The sequence below is a fragment of the Phalacrocorax aristotelis genome, chromosome 10 (genome assembly GCF_949628215.1).
Source record: "Phalacrocorax aristotelis chromosome 10, bGulAri2.1, whole genome shotgun sequence".
NCBI classification, from domain to species: domain Eukaryota; kingdom Metazoa; phylum Chordata; class Aves; order Suliformes; family Phalacrocoracidae; genus Phalacrocorax; species Phalacrocorax aristotelis.
In genome coordinates, this window is record NC_134285.1 from 11291937 (window position 1) to 11313512 (window position 21576).

The 21576-nt window shown below is 35.7% G+C and overlaps 1 protein-coding gene across 7 annotated transcripts in view; it reads left to right on the top strand.

Moving 5' to 3' along the window:
- Window positions 1-21576, top strand: part of SNX29 (sorting nexin 29) — a 150932-nt gene that overhangs the window by 37164 nt on the left and 92192 nt on the right. For all 7 annotated transcript variants that reach the window (XR_012662492.1, XM_075105225.1, XM_075105224.1 and 4 more), the window contains exons 14-15: window positions 7463-7545; window positions 13357-13463. Coding sequence is in view for 6 of the 7 variants with exons in the window: in XM_075105225.1 (XP_074961326.1) it covers window positions 7463-7545; window positions 13357-13463 (190 nt within the window). In the remaining variant the exon portion in view is untranslated. The remainder of the gene's footprint in view (window positions 1-7462; window positions 7546-13356; window positions 13464-21576) is intronic.

Here is a 21576-nt window from a genome sequence, read left to right on the forward strand (position 1 = left end):
GTCAGCTGCTGACACAGATACCCTTCTGGATGTACCCTCATGTATGTAAGCAGTGAAGAATGGATTATCAGTCCTCTTCAGTGACACTTCCATCCAATCTGTCTTCCTTCTATCTGATTATTTATACATGACTCTGTTTTCCTTGGGCTAATGTTGTTTTTCTTGTCCAGTTGTCAGGTTTTCATGGCTGACCACTTTATCAACCACTGTATCATAAGCAACAGTTGTTGCCTAACAGTATAAACAGGAATTTCTGAAGTGGTGCAACTGCTTCCCCCTAGCTCAAGGAAGCTCAGCTGGAACAGGTTGTTCAGGACCATTTCCAGTGAGGTTTTGAATATCTCCACAGATGGAGACTCCACAACCCCGCTGGACAATGTTGTTGGCAGTGACCTATTGGCAATACTCTTCCTAATGCAGTGCAAGATGCTGTTGGCTTTATTTGTGACAAAAGGTGCATTGCTGGCTTGTGGTTAGCTTGTCCACCAGGACTCCAAGATCCTTTTCCATAGAGCTGCTTTCCAGTCCCCAGCATGTATGGGTGCTTAGGGCTATTCCTCCCCAGATGCAGGACTTTGCATTTCCCCATGTTGAACTTCAAGGGATTTGTCTGAGCCCAATTCTCCAGCCTGTCCAGGTCCCTCTGAATGGCAGCACAACCATCGGGTGTATCAGCTGCTCCACAGTTTTGTGTTGGCTGTGAACTTGCTGAGGGTGCACTCTGTCCCAGCATGCAGGTCATTAATGAAGGTGTTAAACAACATTGGTCCTGGTAGTGACTTGCCTCCAGCTTGGCTTTGTGCCACAGCTATGCTGAAAGAAAAGAATTTTAACCCTCCCCTTGTCTAAATGTGATTTAACTTAAGAAAGACCTTTTGAAGGTAAATGCTGCTTGTAATAGTGTGATTTCCTTCGTACAATTCTAAATAAGCTCTAGAGTAACCTGTGATGCCTAAGATCTTGGGGATGATTCACATATATAGTAAACAACAAACCTATCCCTAATGTTAAATAAGATCAGTAATCTGTGGCTTATCACGGAGAAGTGTTTTCTGCATGTACAGGCAGAGTCCTTAGCGTCAATCGTGAAGTACCACAGCTGAAATTCCTATAAGCATTTTATTGCATAGCAGAACCAGTATCTGAAAATGATAAATATAAAGCTTTTTTTTTTTTTAAAAAAAGTATTTAGAACGTTACTAATTCTGCTTTTGATGGCACATCAAACTGAACTACTCACTTCAAGGGAGGGAGAGATATGCATAACTGGGTTTGACATTCATGCGATGTAGGGCAATTGAGACAATGCAAATACTTCATCATTTAATATTCATGTTTCAGGTTATAGGAATTGTATATTCATATTTCTTTGACTCACTTCATCCACAGTTTTAGAATTTGCAGTGACATATGGGTGAATCAGGTATTTGTCATGCACATACCTTTTTAAAGAATAGTCAAGGAACTTTTATAACAAGATCTAAAGAGGTGCTCACTTAAGCTAACTTGCCAGTTTTAAACAAGTTTAACTTTTCTTATTGCTATGGAGACTGGGTATGCTATGTTAATTGTTTTTCTGAAAGTCAGTTTACCTTGTCACGTGATAAAAAGCGTAGGGAGCTGCCTAGGTACAACAAATTCTTGTGTCACCAGTTGTTTTGGACTTCAGATGCAGTTCTTCAGTGATTCATTGCAACTCATTTTCTAGCACATCAGAAACTTTGCAAATAGCTATTTTGGAATATAGGGTTTTTTTCTAAATTCTTTTGTTGGTTCACTTTGTACACTGTAGGTGATGCTGAGGCAATAGTAAGAGTGGTAAAATTTTTAAAATAAATAATATTTTAAACCAGGGATTTTGGCAAGGTGAGTAATTTGAAGAATTTGAAATTACAAAAATTTTGGGAACGCTTTGTAAGTGCTGCATAATACACTGGATGAGTTAGCAGAAACTAAGTTTCAGGTGTTTTGTAATAGTGAAATCTCACTGTTTACCTTGAAAACAATTGATCACATGACTAGAGTAGAAACATTTCCTCAACAGTAATATTCTGAACATTTTAAGGCAAGGAAAATAATTCAGTAACAATGACTATTGTAATTTGATGAACAGATATGCTCCAGATTATGAGAGCTGATATTTATGTGTGTCCCCAAAGCTCTGGCAAAGAATTTGACGTAAATATCTTCCTGAAGGCTTTGAGAACACAAAGTTCAGTGATGCATCAACCAGTGTTGAAATAATTACTTCTGGATATCTGCAAAATTGATTTAGTCAGCTGGTCTCCTAGGCTCTCTGAAGACGCTCTGGTCTCCTAGGCAAAATACTAGCTTACTTCAGAGAAATTCTCCTGAGTTTACTGGGTTCTGTTTGAAAAATGGAGAAATACTTATGTCATTTTAGTTTCAAGCAGTGGTAATCTTGTTCTTCTGCATGAAGTATTTGAATAGCTCTTTTGTAACTGTTATGATCTTGTTCCAAAAGGAGCAGTCTCAGCATTCAACCTACTTCCTAGCCTTCCCATAGAATAGACTAAATAGACTCTCTAGTATCATTTTGTAAGCTGCTTTTTGTTGTGGTTTCCACACCCCCCCCACCATCAGTGAACCTTTCACAAATTACATGGACATACAGTGCCTGTGGCTTCTTGGCAATGCTAAAGTTTTTTCATTGATTTTTTTTTCTATATGGAATACTATTACATCCCTTTGTGAGGTAAAGAAATTGGTGTGAAATTGGATAATCTCATATTGCATATTCTTAGACTATATTCAGAAATGTTGGAGGAAAGCAGTTTACAAAGGACAGGCTTTGTAGCAAGCAGAGTAGATAGAGAAGATGATAATGCATTGCGTAGGGAACTGGGGGATGAGAATTTGACTATACTTTATCTTACACTTTTATGTACCTTCTGTTTATTGTACATTCTGTAACCTAATCTGCCTCCACTTATCTAGTGTCTGTATTATTTAAGCCACACTGCTTTTGGGTTTGGCATTTTATATTAATCTGTTTTACAACACTTCATTCAGAGCCACAGCACTTCAGTGATGGGTGAAATGATGGGTTGAAATGACTGCATCACTTACCTTAAGCAGCTTCTGAGAGGGGGGGAAAAATATCTCTTGTCCTATATTCAATGATTTTTTTCCTGCTTAGTTAGTTTGTGATGTCACAAGTTAAAAAAACATTTTCTAAAAAGAGCGAGATACATTATTTCATAAGAAAAACAATTTCCTCATATTTCTTATCCACAAAGGCATTTTTTGCTTTTTCAGATGTGATATCAATGCTAAGAGAGAGCCCTTTCATAATTTAGATTTGAACACAGTCTGTGTTGTGAAGCTATCATGAGAATAGTTTTCAGTTTATCATGCATATGGTGTTTGTCTTTCATGACAAGCAGCTATCACATTTTCCCTTGTTACAGTTCTTTTCAGAGATTGGTTTTATACTGTAATCTCAGTATATTGTATATAGTTCAACTTTCACTTCTACGAGTAATAGTTCTCATTTTCCTTGTTTCATTTAAGGTACATATGATTACAGTTAATTGTGATCCTGCACCTTCTAATAGTAGGGTCATAGGATAATTCAGGTTGAAAGGCATCTCTGAAGTCCTCTAGCCCAACCTCTGTATATAGGTTTTACATATTCTTGCTGTACACTGTTTATTTTGATTAATTCTCAAGTTTCATGCATTTTTTAAATTATTTGGAGATTTGGTACAAATATATATATATATTTTTTTTTCCTAAAGCACTTAAGTTTTTATCAAGACATAGGCATCTGTTGGATTTTTTTGTTTTGTTTTGGTTTTTTTGGGGGTTTGAGTTTCGTTTTTTTCAGGTTCTTTTCTTACCATGCTCATTTTATAGAAGTCCTAGAGGAATTTTTATATCTTTTTCAAGAAGCAGTTTTGTGGTTTGTTTAGGTTTGGTTTCGGTTTTTTCTTTTTCCCCTCTTTCTTTCTCTCCCCTACCCTCCCACCCACCCCCCCCGCCCTGAGGTATAGGAAAGTAAGTCCTGTAAGGCCTCTTCGTCTGCAAGAAAATTCATAACTTAAAGGTATATTGTTCTTTAACCTTTTAATAAAATTTTTGTAAGTAAGCTTTTATCAAATGCTTTCTTACTGGTGTTCATTTGTATTAACAGCCAGAAATCTTATTTTGACAAACATGATGCATCTAATTTGACTTGCATAGTAAACCTTAACTGTGCTTGGTGTATGTATGCATGCTTCGACAAGCATAAGCGTCTTTCACAAAAACTTTGTGGATATGACCTCCTTCAACTCCCCTTTTTCCACCCATAATGATAGTTTTTAAAAGGAATGTTATAGCACAAGGAAGGTCGTGGAGATTTCACCTGTGGGGCCTTCGTCCTTCTCCAGGAATACAGCAGAAGTCCCAGCAGGGGGGCTGTATTTAAATGTGTTTGTGTTTCTCTAATCATACTTTTGGAGAGATTTTGGAGAGAAACCTGTTCTATCAGAAACTAACTTTGTATTTGTCTTAAGGAAAAAAAGAAGTGGGAAAATGCATATAGTTTTTTCTTCGTCTTGGAGACACAAAGCTTCAAAGATGTCCTGCTAATCTGCTTCTCATGTGTACCAAAATAACAAAAAATTATAGAGAGACCTGGGGAGGAGCTAAATTCTGGTTTCATAGGATGCTTTAAATTCATTTTTTTGTGATTGAATTTCAAACCTTAGTATTTTTTCAATATAGCTCTTAATGTGCGTTTTCTAGTTTTATAATCAAACAACCAAAGAAAAGTATGTTTTGTATCATCTTTCTGCATAAGTAATCATCAGTAGTATAAAGTTTAATCAATAACACACACTAGGCCTGTGCCATGCGAGCAAAAAGTAATTTGTAGGAATACTAGGTTGCCATCCTCCATCAATGAGCTGATACAGGGTAAAATGACACATCGCTCTGTCTTTCAGCTACTTATTAACATGGGAGAAGTGATCAGGCAGGGAAATCTGTTATAATTGAGGTTTTGCAGATGGTGTGCTTTTAGTGGCTTAGTTCTCTGCCTTTGTTCTCCCAAGTATTTAAGACTGATTTTTTTTTTCCCCTCTTCCTTTTTTCTTCTCTCTCCCCTTCAACTTGTACTTAGAGTCTTGTCACTTATTCCGCACCACAGAATGTGGGATTGTTTGGAGCCTTTCAAAAGATCTTGAAAGCATTGTATTTATTACTAGTGTCATAACAGGCTAACAGTTTTGCTTCAAGTTAGATGGTAAAGTTTGGATAAGTTGCAAAAGTAAAGCTAGGGCCTTCACATGGAAGTATTTAACGTCCTTAACAATAGGTAGTGCTGTTGGGTCAGCTGGACAAGAATTTCTGCAAATCTGATCCTTAACTCCTGTACAGGAGTTTCTCCTCCTATAAAATACTTCCTATGAATATCTGCTATAACGCCTCTTATAGTAATTTTTTTTTTAAAACATGCTCTGATAAAAAGAGCTATATAAATTCATATCTATAAGGATGGGCCCTCTTTGGAATCTAGTTAAATAGTAGTGATGAGAAAGAAATGTCAAAGAATGAGAAGTAATAAGATGATGAAGAGGCATATTAGAAAGTTGTGACTGGGCCATAGTATCCTGCTTTGAATTTCAGTCTTGTGTCAAAAAACTTAAGTGAATTAAAGTGTTCTTGAAGTTCATCTGTACTGTATGCATTTTAAGTTGATAGGCACAATAGTAAAAAATTGATTTTTTTTAACGCTGTCTCAGAACAAACAGAAGGCAGTGAGTCTTTTCTCAAATGTAGAAATGAGATGGTGTATGATTATTTAATGAGAATCCTTGAAACTCAATTACAATATATTGTATAAAGTTATTTTCATGCAGACATATTTACACTTCTCGTGAGAAATCTTTTTGTCTAGCTGTCATAATTTTTTTAAATGAATGAATTATTTAGACTTGTTTTAATATAATATATAGAATTAAACTGTGCTTCTGATTTTTTTTTTTCCCTAAATCTGAATACCAGCATCCGTCTCTGGTGGAAAAACTGACTTGTTCTTTGTAGTCTAGGAAATAAAAAATATCATAAAATGCATGAAATCATCAAGGACTTTGTTAAAAATTGCTAGTTGTGTAATCAATAGTTTCTTCTCAATTATTTAGCAACCTCCTGCTAAAGGACTGAATAAAATTGGGGTTACATAGTTCAGAAAACTGATTTGAAATCCATAGAAATATAGTACCAGTCTAGGGTTTTCATATATAAATATGGCATTGCTAACAACAGCAGTTTGTTTTTGTGAGTGTGTGAGTGTGTGTATATATAAAAATATGTATTTTGTGTGTGTGTACCTACATAGTACGACAAGGACCATCAAACACATTTGCATGCGTTTCTGAACACTTCTCATTCTTAAATAAATTCCAATAAGTAAAATGCCTACCTTTCTGTGCATTATCTGTTTCCAGCTTTCTGTAATCTGTTACATATCTAGGGCTTCATAATTCCTAGACCTTGTACCACTCCTCTGGCATGATTTTGACCTGCCTATGTTCTCTCTAACCAGCTGTGGCTTTCTTGTGTGTGATGTTATGTGCTGCACTGGTGGCACCTATGTATTTCTACCCTGATAATTTCTTAAAGAAGAGTAAAAGTTGTCTGAATTCGCTATTTTGCAACACATTTTAGTTAAGTTTCTTCTCTATAAATACTTCTGTCATACTTGGTTAACCGAATAGGCTTAGACAGATAATTGAATTTTCAGACATGCGATTTGTCAGCTTTGAAAATTTTTAGTTTCCCCCAAATATAAACTAAGGTGCTTAATGTTGTTAGGTGGAGCTATGATAGTACCTAGTCTGGATACTTGTACTTTCCAAAGAAAAATGAGACAGGCACAGGCAGTGAAATATGAGTTGAAGGGATTAACTTAATTTCTTCTCTTATGGTTTCCATTTAGGAATGATATGTGGAAAACTTTTACCTTGAATATTTTTATTGAAGTGCTGGCATTTTCTTAACAATGATAAAGTCTGTTTCTAAAGCTGAATTCTTCTTTGCTTGACTTTAATTACTTGGACAACTAATAAAGTGGTTATCTAATTTTATACTGGCCATTCTGAATTTCTTTGTCTTGTATCCCATCCTTATTTTTTAATCTACTGTTGATTTAGATAGTATAATTTTTCTGCCATCAATGTAGCATACTATAGAAAAATTTAAATGGAAAAATCTAAATTAAACAATTAATGAAAAGTTTTTGATTATGAAATAACCTGTTTCACTGATGTGTTCATGTGGCCCTGGAAAAACTAGTTTTCCTGTATTATTTACTGCATAATTATTTTATTTATCTTGATGACACAACTTAGATAAAGCTTATTATTACAGATAGTATGTTTGTTTCCACTGAAATGGGGTTTCCTCTATTTTGAGAAAACAATAATATTAATTTTTCTGTTCTTCTTATCAACAGAGAAAATGAGGTGCTAAAAGTACAACTTAAGAAGTATGTAGGAGCTGTCCAGATGCTCAGAAGAGAAGGTCAAACAGTGGAAGGTAAGGATAAAATGAAGTGGGGGAAAAAAAATTCCATGGACAGGGTTTGTTTTTCTGTGTGCTACCGTTGAGACAAGAGTTTATTGGAGGCATAAGGATATTAACCAAATGATGGAAGTGACTCCTGGACTTGTGTAAAAACTGCCAATGAAAGAATAACCAGTGAACAGCCATGTCTCTGGTTTACAAGAATCTGCTTGGTGTGGTGGTTTTTTTTCTGTGTGGTTTTTTTTTTTCTTTTGTGGTTTTTTTTTTTTTTAATTGATTGATCCTGGAATGGATCTCTGCAGATAACCAGCCACCCAATTCTGTGCAAGCCCTGGTCCATAACCAACACTTCAGCCACACAAAACAATCCTAGTGTGGCTGGGGACATGGTTCCCACTTCCACATGCAACCCAGTATGACATCAGCCCTCCCTCTGTTGGAAAATATCAGCATCTGAAAAGATGACAGTTCTGTTTCTATGAGAACTGTCCCTGATGCATCTCTGACTGGGTGTTTGCTGTTGTGTGAACAGTTTTGTAATGCAGATTGATATAAAAGAAAAAGAATGTTATGTGATGGCATACTATCAAATTACTGCTGAGTAGAACCAATCATGAAGTCTTTGCCTTCCTTGCTGAGTCTTGGCCAAAACAAATGAAATCATTTACATGAAAATAAGAAGGGGTTAGCAAGAGATAATTATAAGCCCTATTCATCTCTTCCAACCATGTAGAGTAATGTCTCCCAAGAGTGAAAAGAACATACTTGATATCTTTTCCTTTTGAGAAAAATACCAATGTATTAATTTTTTTCAAAAAGAAACTTTCCAGAAAAAGCCATCAGTAGAAATTTGAATTTAAAAAATAATCTGTGAATAATGTAATATCGGAACATACGAATAATTACTTTGAGGAGAAAAATCTTAGCATCTCTAGATTATACTGTTAGTATTGTTTTGGAGATCAGTATTTGCAGACTCTTTGAAATAGACTCTGTATTAAGACTGGAGATTCACTTTCTTTGCTAAGTTGCTCTGACTCTAAAGAGCAGATTTTATATCTGAAAGATAATGAATTATCAGCATTTTCTTATTGGTCAGTGTCCATGACGGGATGAGTTGGAGTCTTGATTCTGAATCATCTTCTGGTGGGACCCGTATTTCACCTGACTACAGAAGGTGTTTTGAGACATGAGGTGGCTTTTCAGAAATTGGCACCATCTGTCTTCTTTTTTTTTAATTGGCATATTGTGGTCATATAAGTGGCTGTATGAATTAATTCTGCATTATTTCTGCTCTTAAGGGCTAGTCACTATACTTATCTATAGTTTAAAAACTTCATTCATCCTTAAAAGAATTTTTGTTAGTGAGAACACATGCTTTTACTTCCGACTTAGCTGGAGTGTAGTGATTCATATTAAGAATTATTCACGAAAACCATCGCCTAAGTTTCTTATAATAGCAGAAATTATCCTTCATTAGATACTGACAGTTTGCATGATGAGTGTAATTATAGGAAAAGAAAAAAAAATATTTCTAGGCTAGCTATATTCTGCCATGTTAAGATTATGCAAACTAGTGCATGATAAGAATAGAAATTGAGTAGGATGGTCAGATTTTATAGATGAAAAAGGAGGATGGAAGAGTACCAATATTTCTAAAAATGAATACATGTATGCTTTATGCTCAAATGATATTTGATCAATCTACAGTAATTTTATGTAATATTTACCATTAGTGACCAGAATAAATTTCAGCTACATGCACTATTTATAATATTCTTTCTTATTCTAACTTCATACATTATATTTTTATAAAACCAGTTTTTTTTTTCCTTAGCTACCATTGGAGAGTTATGTGACATTTTTAGTAATGGGACCTCTGACTCAAAAAAGTATTTAAGCATGTAAATAATCCCTGAGAACTAATATGTTCAGATACAGTTCAAAAAAGGAGAGTGAAACAAAAAACCCATTTTTTTCTTTTACCAGAATTAGAAAATCTATTGCACCTATGGTTTATATACATAACTTGCAGTATTTCGTTGTAGGCATTCAAATTTTTCAGATGTGAGCCTTTGTAATTAAGAATATTTGCATTACTAGAAAGAGCTATTTGTACTTTTCAGTACATATATCAATGTGTAACTTAAGGCAAATTATTGAATTCCAATTGTGGTATAACTTAAAGTGACTGTAACAACTTATCTTAACTAATTTTGTTCTTAATTAGCTTACATGCTTAAAAGAATTGCAGAATATATTTACAAGACCTGTTTTATTACTGTGTTCTGAGATTGTGGCAATTTTGTGAAGAAAATAGGATGAAGAAAATACTGTTTCCTGTGCTTTTGTCATTTTAAGTTAAAATTCTTGTTGGTTTCTTATATTTTAATTTACACGCTCATAGGTTAATGTTCTTGACATCTAACTAGCCTTACATGTAGACAGGGATGTAGAGTTCTGATCTGTTTAAACTTGGAAAACTCCCAGCTGTCCTCTTTTTTGTAATGTTAGCAAATTGTCTTCATCTGGGAGGCATAAACTGTTGCATACAACTAATTTCACTGCTGCCCTATGTTATCATGAGTAGTTTTAATGATGATTAATCTTCTTCCAAATGGTATCAAAACAAAAGTCTTAAATGTATTGTAGATTTTAAAGCACACTGTGTTTAGACTTTCTGTGAAACTATTTTGGAAGAATCAAAACAAACTGAGCTTCTGCTGTTATTTTTTACTATAAATAGAGAAGAATCTACATGTTTGCTACAGTAATTGGATCAGGTGCTATTGAGTATGGCTTTTAAATGGTTTCCTAAAATAATGAATGAAGGTCAGTATAATACTTTGCCTTGCGGTGACTTAAAAGAACCTAAAAAACTGCTCAGAAGACGTGATTATAAAGAAATTGCCCTAGAGTCAGAACTGTGTCAAGTTCAGAATATCATACCAGTTTTCAAAATGAGTGATCACTGCCATAGACCGAGCAGTTTGATATTGTTATTTAAATATTTAATAAATAGCCATCACAGAATCCCAGGTTGGAAGGGACATCAGGGATCATCTAGTCCAACCTTTCTGGGAAGAGCGCAGTCTAGACAAGATGGCCCAGCACCCTGTCCAGCCGACTCTTGAAGGTGTCCAATCTGGTTGAGTCAACCACTTCCCTGGGGAGATTATTCCAATGGTGACTGTCCTCACTGTGAAAAATTTTCCTCCTGTGTCCAGTTGGAATCTCCCCAAGAGCAACTTGTGTCCATTCCCCCTTGTCCTCTCCATGTGACTCCTTGTAGAAAGGGAGTCTCTATCTTCTTTGTAACTACCCCTTAAGTACTGGTACATGGTGATGAGATCCCCTCTAAGCCTCCTTTTCTCAAGGCTGAACAAACCCAGCTCTCCCAGCCTATCCTTGTGTGGCAGGCTTCCCAGTCCTCTGATCATCTTGGTGGCCTTTCTCTGGACCCCTTCCAGCCTGTCCACATCCTTTTGGTATAGCGGGGACCAGAACTGTACACAGTACTCCAGGTGTGGCCCGACAAGCGCTGAGTAGAGAGGGATAATGTTTTCTTTATCTCTGCTGGCGATGCCCTTTTTGATGCAACCCAGCATCCAGTTGGCCTTCTTGGCCGCAGCAGCACCCTGTTTGCTCATGTTGAGCTTTCTGTCCACCAGGACCCCCAGGTCCCTTTCCGCAGAGCTGCTCTCCAGCCAAGTGGATCCCAGTCTGTGCTGCATTCCCGGATTATGTTTTCCCAGGTGCATGACCTTACACTTGTCCTTGTTGAACTTCATAAGGTTCTTGCTGGCCCACTCCTCCAGCCTATCCAGATCTCCCTGCACAGAAGCTCTCCCTTCTGGAGTGTCTACTTCCCCACTCAACTTGGTGTCATCTGTAAACTTCATCAGGCTACACTTGATGCCATTATCCAGATCACTTTTAAAGTTATTGAATAACATTGGGCCCAATATCGATCCCAGGGGGACCCCGCTTGTGACAGGTTGCCACTTGGAAAAGGAGCTATTTACCACCACCCTTTGGGTGTGGCCTGTCAGCCAGTTCCTCGCCCACTGCACAGACCACTTGTCTAGGCCATAACACATCAATTTCTCCAGGAGGAGGCTGTGGGGGACCATATCAAAGGCCTTGGAGAAGTCCAGGTAGACAATGTCCACCGCCTGCCCCATTTCAACCAGGCAAGTCACTTTGTCATAGAAGGCCACCAGGTTTGTCAAGCACGATCTGCCTTCAGTGAAGCCGTGTTGGCTTTTCCCAGTCACGTGCTTCATTTGACTTGTGATGGCCCCCAGGAGGATTCATTCCATAACTTTCCTAGGGATTGAAGTAAGGCCGATGGGCCTATAGTTACCCAGATCCTCCCTCGAGCCTTTCTTGTAGATAGGGGTAACATTTGCCTTTCTCCAGTCCTCTGGGCCATCCCCCGTTCTCCATGACTTCTCAAAGATTATGGAGAGTGGCCTTGCAATGACATCAGCCATCTCTCTCAAAACCCTCGGGTGGATGGCGTCAGGGCCCATCTATTTGTAGGGGTCAAGCTCCTGTAGTAATTCACGTACTAACTCTTCCTTCACTGATGGTGGGTTGGTGTTTGGATCAACCGGCAATTTTGTTCCCAAAGCCTGGGACCCAACAGTGTTGGTAAAGACAGCGGTGAAGGAGGTGTTGAGGATCAGCAGGAGTTGGATGTCTACCATTTTTTTCAAACCTGCTTAGATACAATAATATTATGTGTATGAAAATGCTGATATTAGAAGTTTCTGGCTGAAGAACTTCAATTAAGATGTACAAGAAATAGCTCTTAAAATAGCTTTCAAAATTAACTTAAAATAATAACATTTTGAATGTATGTGGTGTTCTTCAAATCCCAGGCTCAGGAGTATTTAATCAGATGAATTATGGTGTCTTCTATCTACCTTATAGTGGTTGTATATATAGTTTAGATTTTGACAAATGGTGAAAGCATTTTTTAAACCTCTCTTTTATTAGGGCTTGTTTATATGTGCTAACTTGTTTTTTTAGAAATTAATGATCTGTGAGGAAAAGTTGAATTGAGTTTTGTGTAAATTGGAGAATAGGAGACTTACTTAGAATAGGCCTTAAAGTGATCATCAGATACATAAATGATAGCTGGGAACAGAATAGAATAAACTGTAGTGTTCATTTGCTGTGCATAAGAAAAGAAGTAGTGGGCTTAAATGGCAGGTGAAGGAAGTTTGATTAGCTATCACGAAAACCTTTCTGAGAATACTACTTAAAGTTAAATAGATTGTGCAGGGAAGCATGAAATCTCCATTATTGGAGGTTTCTAGGAATAAATTAAACGATTAACTGCAGGAATGAAATAACTGCAGCTGATTCTGCTTTATGCAAAAACATTAATTACTAGATGAAGTATGGAATGTCCATTCTCAGTCCTATTTTCTGTAGTTTCTATGTTATGTGAGTAGTCTCTGCAAGTAGTATGAAACAATATTTTGGAAGTATAAAAAAGACTTAGAAGCATAGGCTTAGTTTTCAAAGGCTTTGGGTAGGAATTGCAGTTCCTACCTATGTATATTAGATAGCTGTAGTTGTGGAACAGCCAAATGCTTTTAGTTTGCATTTTTTTCTGTTGAGAGTACCTGTCTAAATACTGCTTACAAGAAAGCTCCCTGCAGAATTTGTATTTTAGTATTTGTAATACTGTTTAATATTACACCCTATTTTGATGCTTCTAATAACTGTTTGTTTTAGAGCTATTTTAAACAGTTTTCTTAGATGTTTATGTAATTTAACATTTTAATTTGAGGTATCTCTTTGTTTTAGTTCTGTCAAACATTTGGAGCACTGATGGTGAATTTACTATTCCAGAGCAAAAGCAAGTAGAAAACAATGAGGAACTGGCCAACTCTTACGAAAGAAAATTGATTGAGGTAAAATTTGAACTGCACATATTTTATGGATTTGTAATTGTAACATAACATTTGAAGTTTTAAATAGTTTCTTTGCTTATTTGTTATTTTCCCCCATTAATGTAAAAGAAAAGTCTGATTTTTGCTTTAGAAAGAAAGAAAGGAAATATTTAATTTTCAGGCTTCTGTGGTTAAAATACAAATTTGCTCATTCAACTTCAAAGTGTATTTCAAGCAATTCAGAGTATTAAAGATACTTTTCCTAACAAGGATACACATTTATGCTTTGATATTAAAATGAAGGTTTTAGTAAATAAACAAGTTCCTTAAGGTTATAACTGATGGCGGGGAAGTTGAAAGCATCACAGACAATAGGTTTCAGGTAGTGTGTAAGTTACAATACATAATTGCAGGCATTGCTGTTTTGTCAGTTGAGCTTTAAAATGAGGACATACTGAAATCTGTAGCTTTTTCTGTGCTTTCGTACTGTTTTCTGATTGCCAAGCTGTATTTCATTTTTCTATTGCTTTACCATGTAGCTTATTGAATACTGCAGTATGGAAACAGGTGATAGAAGCTACTAGTTCTGTTGATATGACCATAAGTTCTTAATGCAAGATTCACTTTGAAGACTAATGTAAAATTCATTTTTTAAAAAAAATAATCACGGTTTCATCCTAAATTTAAATACAAATTATTTTTCCAGACAAAAGTAATGAAATTTAATATCTAATACCCATATCTCCTATTAAATATTAAATGAACATTTTTATAAAAAGTAAAACAATTCTCAATGTCTTTCTCTTGCCCAAAATACTCTGAAATTGGATACTTCTATTAACTGATTAACATGAAGATGACTAAAAATGCAGGTTGTGCATCAAAGAGATTAATATAGTTCTTCTAAAACATTCATACTGGGTTATCCTTTTCTCATAGGACCATGTGAAACTAATCCTCTCCCTAATGCATACCTTTGGTTGGGTTCTTCTGACTATTTTCCTCTGTTCTGTACCTGTCAAAAGAATATCTTAATTAAGAACACTGGTAAAATATCTTTCAGCTTTGAAAGTATCCTGCTTAGTTCTACAAAGTTTGTTCTGCATGTTCAGGAATTTGTTGCTAACACTTTTGAGTTTGTGGTAGACAGTGTTAGCAGCTGCACTGATGACACAGCAGTGGGTATAACCACTGGAAAACCTTGCTGGACATCACGTCCAGAAGAGGAAGTCTGCATCTGAGTCTCACTTACTAGTCTGTAACAGTATCTTCACATACTCAGAATAGGATGTAACCCCTGTAACAATCCAGATGTGTTTATGAAAAATCAATACTCCTTTTCCCCTCCACAAATGAAGATGTGAAGTCTTGTTTTCAAAGGTTTGCTTGCACTGTGTTCCAAATTGAGGACTAGGATGGAAACGACTCTTTAAATGCTGTTCTGGCAGTTCCATTCAGCTAGAATTAGGTCTGAAAAATGTTCAGACTTAACCAGTTTTAATAACTATTACTTTGTGCCTAGTAGACTATTTCAACTGAAGAAAAAGATTCCCTTGAATTTCTTGGTAGCTGACCAGGATATTGAAGTCACCCCACAGAGAATAGCTGTAAAGAGAATAAAAAGAATGGCTCTGCTGAGTAATTAGAGATTTTTTGTTTTTATCCATTGGAAATGGCTTTATTTAAAATAATATAGTGAAGAAATTTTCAGTTTCTTAACGAATTTCTAAAAAAGTTTTTATTTATCAAAGTTCTTTAATTATAATCTGTAAATCTGTTGATTTAACCAAGTGGATAAAGAAAAGTTGCAACTAAAAATTCTGAAGAAATAAAGAAACTTAAACTTTTTATTGAATGTTATGCTTAAAGCAGTATTAGAGAAATTTTTGTAAAAATTCTGCATAATTTTTTTTTAGTGGTGTATTTCCTTGGAAATAGTAGTGAAACATCTATCTAGTTACCACAGTTTCTTCTAAACCCCCTTGTCAAAGCTTGTTGGGATATTGATAAGTCTTTGGATACCTCTACTGATTCCCATGTTTTCCAATGTCATATGCTTTGGGACTGGAATTCTATTTTGTTTTAGAAGAGAGAGTAGGTTGATTTATATAACTCTCAAGCCATGTATAATAAAGTCTGTTTAAAATGGTCATAAGATGTGTTTTGGGCCACCACTACGCATTGTTAGCATGTTTGCTATATTTAAGGTAAAATTATGTTTCATTTGCTTTGTCCTGCTTATGTAATGTTTGTCAGAGTAACATCCTCAGAAGCGTTCTTGTGTTACATGCCGAGGGAGAGGCAAACTCTTCGTAGTTTGCATTGCAACTAAGCTCAATGTAAACAATTACTGAAGACCTGCTGCCATGTCAGACCTGATATTGCTAAGAATTTAAAATGAAGCAAAACAAACAAAAAACTTCAAACAATTGGGGTATTTGTACATCTTTAGAAGACCTGTGGTCACATTGTTATCTGTAAGACATTGTTTCCAGTTGGTCTATTCTTTCTCTTTGTGGCTGTAGATGAGTAAAGAACTAGTAGTACACACATCTAATTAAAGAGGCTATGACATCAACTTTCCTTGTAGTTTTAGCCTTTTGATAATTTTGTACTCTATATAAGAGTAATTTTATTGGTGGACTTTAACGTGCATTTCATCAAAGTTAAATTGCAGGTTATGCTCATGATGTACTAAATTGTATTATGAAAGAGCTCTGTTAAAGACTCAGTAAATGACATTGAATTTTCAGTTTCCTGGCGTAGACTATTCATGTCAGACTAGGGAACGAGGAGATTAGCTCCTCTGCTGGAACAACAGTCTTTTGATGTACTGAAACTTGTATCACAATATATTAATGCCTTATTGTTCTGCAGAAACACTCATTCTACTGGAATGTTGGAGACAAACCAAACAGTTAAAGATCCTTTCCAACTCTCTAAGGCTCTCCTTGCAGAAGCCTGTACAATAAAGTTTTCTGCGAGTTGGAATTTTTCTACATAAATTGACTAGGAATTGCTCAGTTTTTAAAGTAAAGTTCCTCAGAAACCTGCAGTTTGCCTTTTAATGAACTTGAAAATAGTCTTGTACCTTTTCCTAAAGCCCATGGACTTAACTTTTTATATGTTAGGTGTACTATTGCATTTTTACACCTGGCAAATTGATCTCTGAGCACTTCATATGGGAGGCTGAGAAACTGCTTTTCTGACATGAAGGTGCATATGCCAATCACGTGAACTCAAGATGTGAATCAGTTTGTTCAAATAAGTATACTCAGTAGATTAGAGTTGAGAGTTTATTTCTGAATATTAGATATTCATGAGATCCAACACCTGTCAAAAAGGTTAAGTTTTATGTTTTTTAAATTCCTGACATATTATGCAGCTCTTCTGAAAAGTTGACTTGTTTCAAACATTTGAAACAGTATCTACAAAAAGTAATTTTGGATATTAAGCCAAGCTTTCACCATTCTGGAGGGCTTCACTTTGAATTTTCATGCCTCTGTTCTTTCTTATTGAACCGAATCAATGAATCGAATTACTTAATTCATTGGCCAGTTGCAGCCTAAGGCCTCAGAAGCATGCTACTGACAATTTTTACTCAAGCTGCCTCCTAGATTTTTAACTTTAATCTCCTCAATTTCATTCCAAGGTGCTCAAGTGACTTTAAGCTGTACTGAGGGTTTTTTTGAGCCAGCAATTACAAAAAGGAACAAATTATGGCATGTATCACTGTAGTTGTGTAGGTGACTTTTTAAACACTTTTAAACATTTGACCTGTTGCTAATTTTTTTTTTTTTATGGAGTAAGGAAATATCACGTCAAAAGGAAGTATCGTGAAAAGCAACTGTGTGACTTTAAGGTCATTTATGCTTCTGTCTTTGTTAGTAAATGGAAGTTCAAAAGATAGCCTTTCAGTCTTAAAAAATCTGGAGATATATTGTAAGTTAATTTTGCTCAGATTTATTTTTTCTAAGAATTTTTGAGTAGTATGCTGTTGGATAATTAAAGTTTCTAAATATTGGAGGATTTTCAAATGTGAGAATATGGCTTTGGTCATGATGCAATACATGAGTTTTTGGGTTTTTTGTTACAAAATCCCTTCTCACGTAGTAAGCTATGCGGTCAGGGAGGTATGTTAAGTCACTAAAAGCTTTGCCAAAAAGTCTCAGCGTCTTTGCAGAACTGTGTCTCAGTTTAGCATGACAGGTAACAGTATACTGTATTGAATTTCTTTACTATGTTGTGAGATGAAATCCTGAAGTGGGGAATTTTGATGATGTAGCAATTTTGGTAATGTGTGCTTAAGTGCTACTTATTGTTTAACATCAGATGATCAGAGATGGAAAGGCTGTAAGAGTCACAGAACAACTTAGTTACCTGCTTTAAAAAATCCAACTGACTACAAATAATTGTTTGACAATTCTTGTCAATTGATGATTTGCTTGTCAATTTTTTTTCTCATGCTTTTCTTCTAAAAATCGTTTTGATTTGTTCTTTTCTTACTTTTGATACCTAAGTGATCCTACAAACTATTGGTAAGCATAAACCTTTCACTGTAATGGTATGTGCTCTTACCTGTTAACGACATTCTAAGACAAGAGTAAAATGAAACCTTTCTTTAAGGAATAAACTCTGAAATATTAAATAAGTTAGTTGAAAACTTCTCTGAGTACCATTTCATTGAACTACATGATTGGAAATCAGTTAGATAAGTTTTGTGATCTCTGAGAGAATTCTGCAAAGACATGGAATTTTTTTTTCCTAGGTATTAAAATGCCTGCAAATACAATTATTAAATAATAGCACTTTTTTGCTTAGATTTAACATTTTCTCATAGGTGAGAACTGAAAAATAACCTTTTGTGAAACCGTGAAAAAATCTTTGGCTCTTGTTAGCATTCAATAAACAGTGCAAGTTTGATCTCTTCTGTTTGTATCTCTTGACAGCTACTTTTTAGCCTGCTTGCATTCAGCATGAGATTCCATTCTGCACGCACATGAGATCAGTGCGTCAGTGGACAGTGATACTTTTGGAAATTGTTATTTTATTTTCTTGTTTAGAGGTCTTAGCATGGCATTCAGCCTTGCTATTAAATGTTAGTTGTGTTTGAAGTCATCATAGAAAACATGTTAAATTAGCAAATTGGCCAGAACTTTTCTGTGGAATCACAAGCCTTTTCGTACCTTTTGTCAGTTAAATCACTGGTGGAATACAGTGAGGTGTAACTTCCGGCCAGTGCGCTTTGGCACAAGGGTAGACTTTTGTAGCGATTCTTAAAATACTTTGTCTTATTTCATAAGAATTGTGAAATATGCTTTAATATAGATATATGTGTGTATATGTATTTTCTTGGTATGAATTTATGTTAAAAAAAAAATTTGGATAAGCTCTTTACTTCCAAGGGTGCACAATACACAAAGTTACCAAGTGCAATAGTACTAGAAGTGAACTATTTCTGTGTGCAACTTTTGAAACACAATGTATAGTTCTCTAGATGATGTGTATAACATCTCTCTCATTGACAGACTAGACCTGGCTGAGTAAGATGAACAGTTTTCTTTTCTGAGGCCAGAATGATGTGCCCATGAATCACCATGCACTTAATCAGTGATCCATTTGTTAATCAGTGCACTGCTCACGTTTTTTAATTTTCTTTACAAACAAACTTATTTTTGAGTCAGTGCTGTTTATATTCAGTTAATGGTAAATAATTAGTAAGCGTTAAGCTGTCTCTTCTGCAAGTTCTTCAAGGAAAAAACAGTGTAGCGTGTCTTTCTTATCTTACCTCCACTGTATTTTAACTGTAACTTATCAAGGCAAGATTTCAGGAAGAGGTAGTATCTTTTTGTACATCAAATCACATACGTGGGGAGAACATGGACAAAGTTCTTCAGGGTAAACGCATGCTATGGTTTACGTTGCATCTTTGGCTGCAATATCAATTTAAGCAGCCAACCTATTGCTTGAATCCTGCTTCTGTATCACAGGGCAGCTACCCTACAGTTGTAATGGACCAGCAGTTTCTATGTCCATGGTGCAAACTGGTTTGAGAACCTGCTTTGGCTTAAAAATATTTTTGAGATATTTTCATTCAGATCACTTTCCTCATCTGATTGATAGTCCTGCACATAGAGTAGATTGAAATGAATGCACATGAAGAGCAGCAGTGTTTTGTGATCACTGCTGAAGATTTCCTTATTGTAAAGCCCTGGACACACCAAACACTGAGGTGCACCTAAAGGATGGCAACAACTGCTGAATATGTTACCTAACTCTGTTAATCTATCATGACTTAAAGGAAAAAGTGAAGGTTAGCAGTTTAGGAATGGAGAGTTACTAGCAAAGGCATAAGTGACAGCAAATTAATATCTGCGGAGTAGTGAAACCACAGATCAATGTGACTTTAAGGAGCCCTCTCCCAGGAGGGACTACGGGGGCCCAGAAGGTGTGGCTGATGCTGTGGGCACTGTTTTTATTGTTGCAGTCCAGTCATGGCCTATGGGGGATAACAACGAGAAAACTGTGATGAGCAAGAAAAGAAGCATTTCTATTATGCTTTTGTGGTTCCACAGTCATTAATAAATACTGGATCTGTACGCTGCCAAGTCAGCTGAGCTCACTGATTGGTTTGGATTATGTATGGGGCTACACAGATGTATTTGTAGTTAAAATATAAAATATAAAACGTGCCAGTCTGTTTTTGTTGTGTCTGTACAAGTTTTGGGAGGACAGTTATACCTGGTCTAGTGTAAAGCCTGCTAGGTAAAAATCAGTCTGTGAACATTTCTTATAAAAATTTAAATCATCAAAGTGATTTACACTAGATAATGTTCTGTGGAATGTGAAATTACTTTTTTTAAGTCCATGATTTTTAGTATCAAATAATAATATTAAATTAGTTCCAAGTCTTGTTCGTTTGGAGGTGGGTTATGTCATGTTTATGAAAAGTGGTCTGATAGTAACTTTGTCTCTGTACTTCATTGCTTATGTCAGATTATCCTTATGAACACTGGTTGTATATTTGAAGTATTTTGTGTTAGCTCATGAAGATAATCCTAGTAAAGGGATAATGAATTTCAATTCAGAATAACTATCTCAGCACAGTAAATGAGGTGAAACCTTCCTCCAGCTGTAAAATGAGAAGTTAAAAGGATCCGAGTGAAAGATAATAATGGTGGTGTTTAGAGATTTGTTTAGATCTTTCTTGTTTAGAACTTTTGTCTTGGGCTTTGGCTTTTGCTATGAGAATATGTAGAAGGATGCAGCATCTAGAGACGTGCTGATTTTTATCCCTCTTATTAAAATCATTAATCCTGTGTATCTGGTGTTGCTTTTGCTCTTTACTTTCTTTTTCCCTGGCCAGGCACAGGTCTTCCCAGAGTAGTGTTTTTCCTGATCAATGTGTTACTGCTCTTTTGTATGTCAGGATTAGTCTCGGTAAATACTGGTAGTACTGTATACAATAGATGAAGACTGTGAAATATTGCAAGCATTAACATGTAGTTCACCTAACATGCACAGTTCGCAATGTATTTTGAGTTGAAAGCTACAGGTTATTTTCTTCTTGTTGGTTTTGAGGAACTGTGACTTGTGCTTACCTTATGTAGCTATAGCAAACGAACAAAAACCCACGCCACAAAACAAAATAGCTCAAACCAAACCAACCAAAACCTAACCCTGTTCTTAAATGGATCTTTCAGTCTGCCTTGAACCAAATAACTTGCTTGCAGATGGAAATGTCAAGAACACAAAGTGGAAGTTTGGAAGAAGAAAGCAATGATTAAGCATTTTATGGCTTTATCAATAGATTTGTCTGAACTGTCTGCCATTTTGTGTTTTACTGTTTTTTCACTTGTAGAAGAATGAAATTATTAGTATTTAGTAGGATACCTGCTTGTTATCGAAGACCTTTGGCTTTATTTCTGTTGGGGAAAAATGTAGAACAGCATTGATATTTTCTTTTTTTTTTTTTTAAAAAGGGCATCTTTTCATGGGAAAAATACACTCTTGCTTCCACTGGGAGCAAAATGAAGCAACTTCCAGTTCTGTCTAGAGTTTCTTGAGGAACACTTTTTTTTGCATTTTGTGACAACTGGGGGAAATATTGCCTATACCTGACAAAAAGTCATTA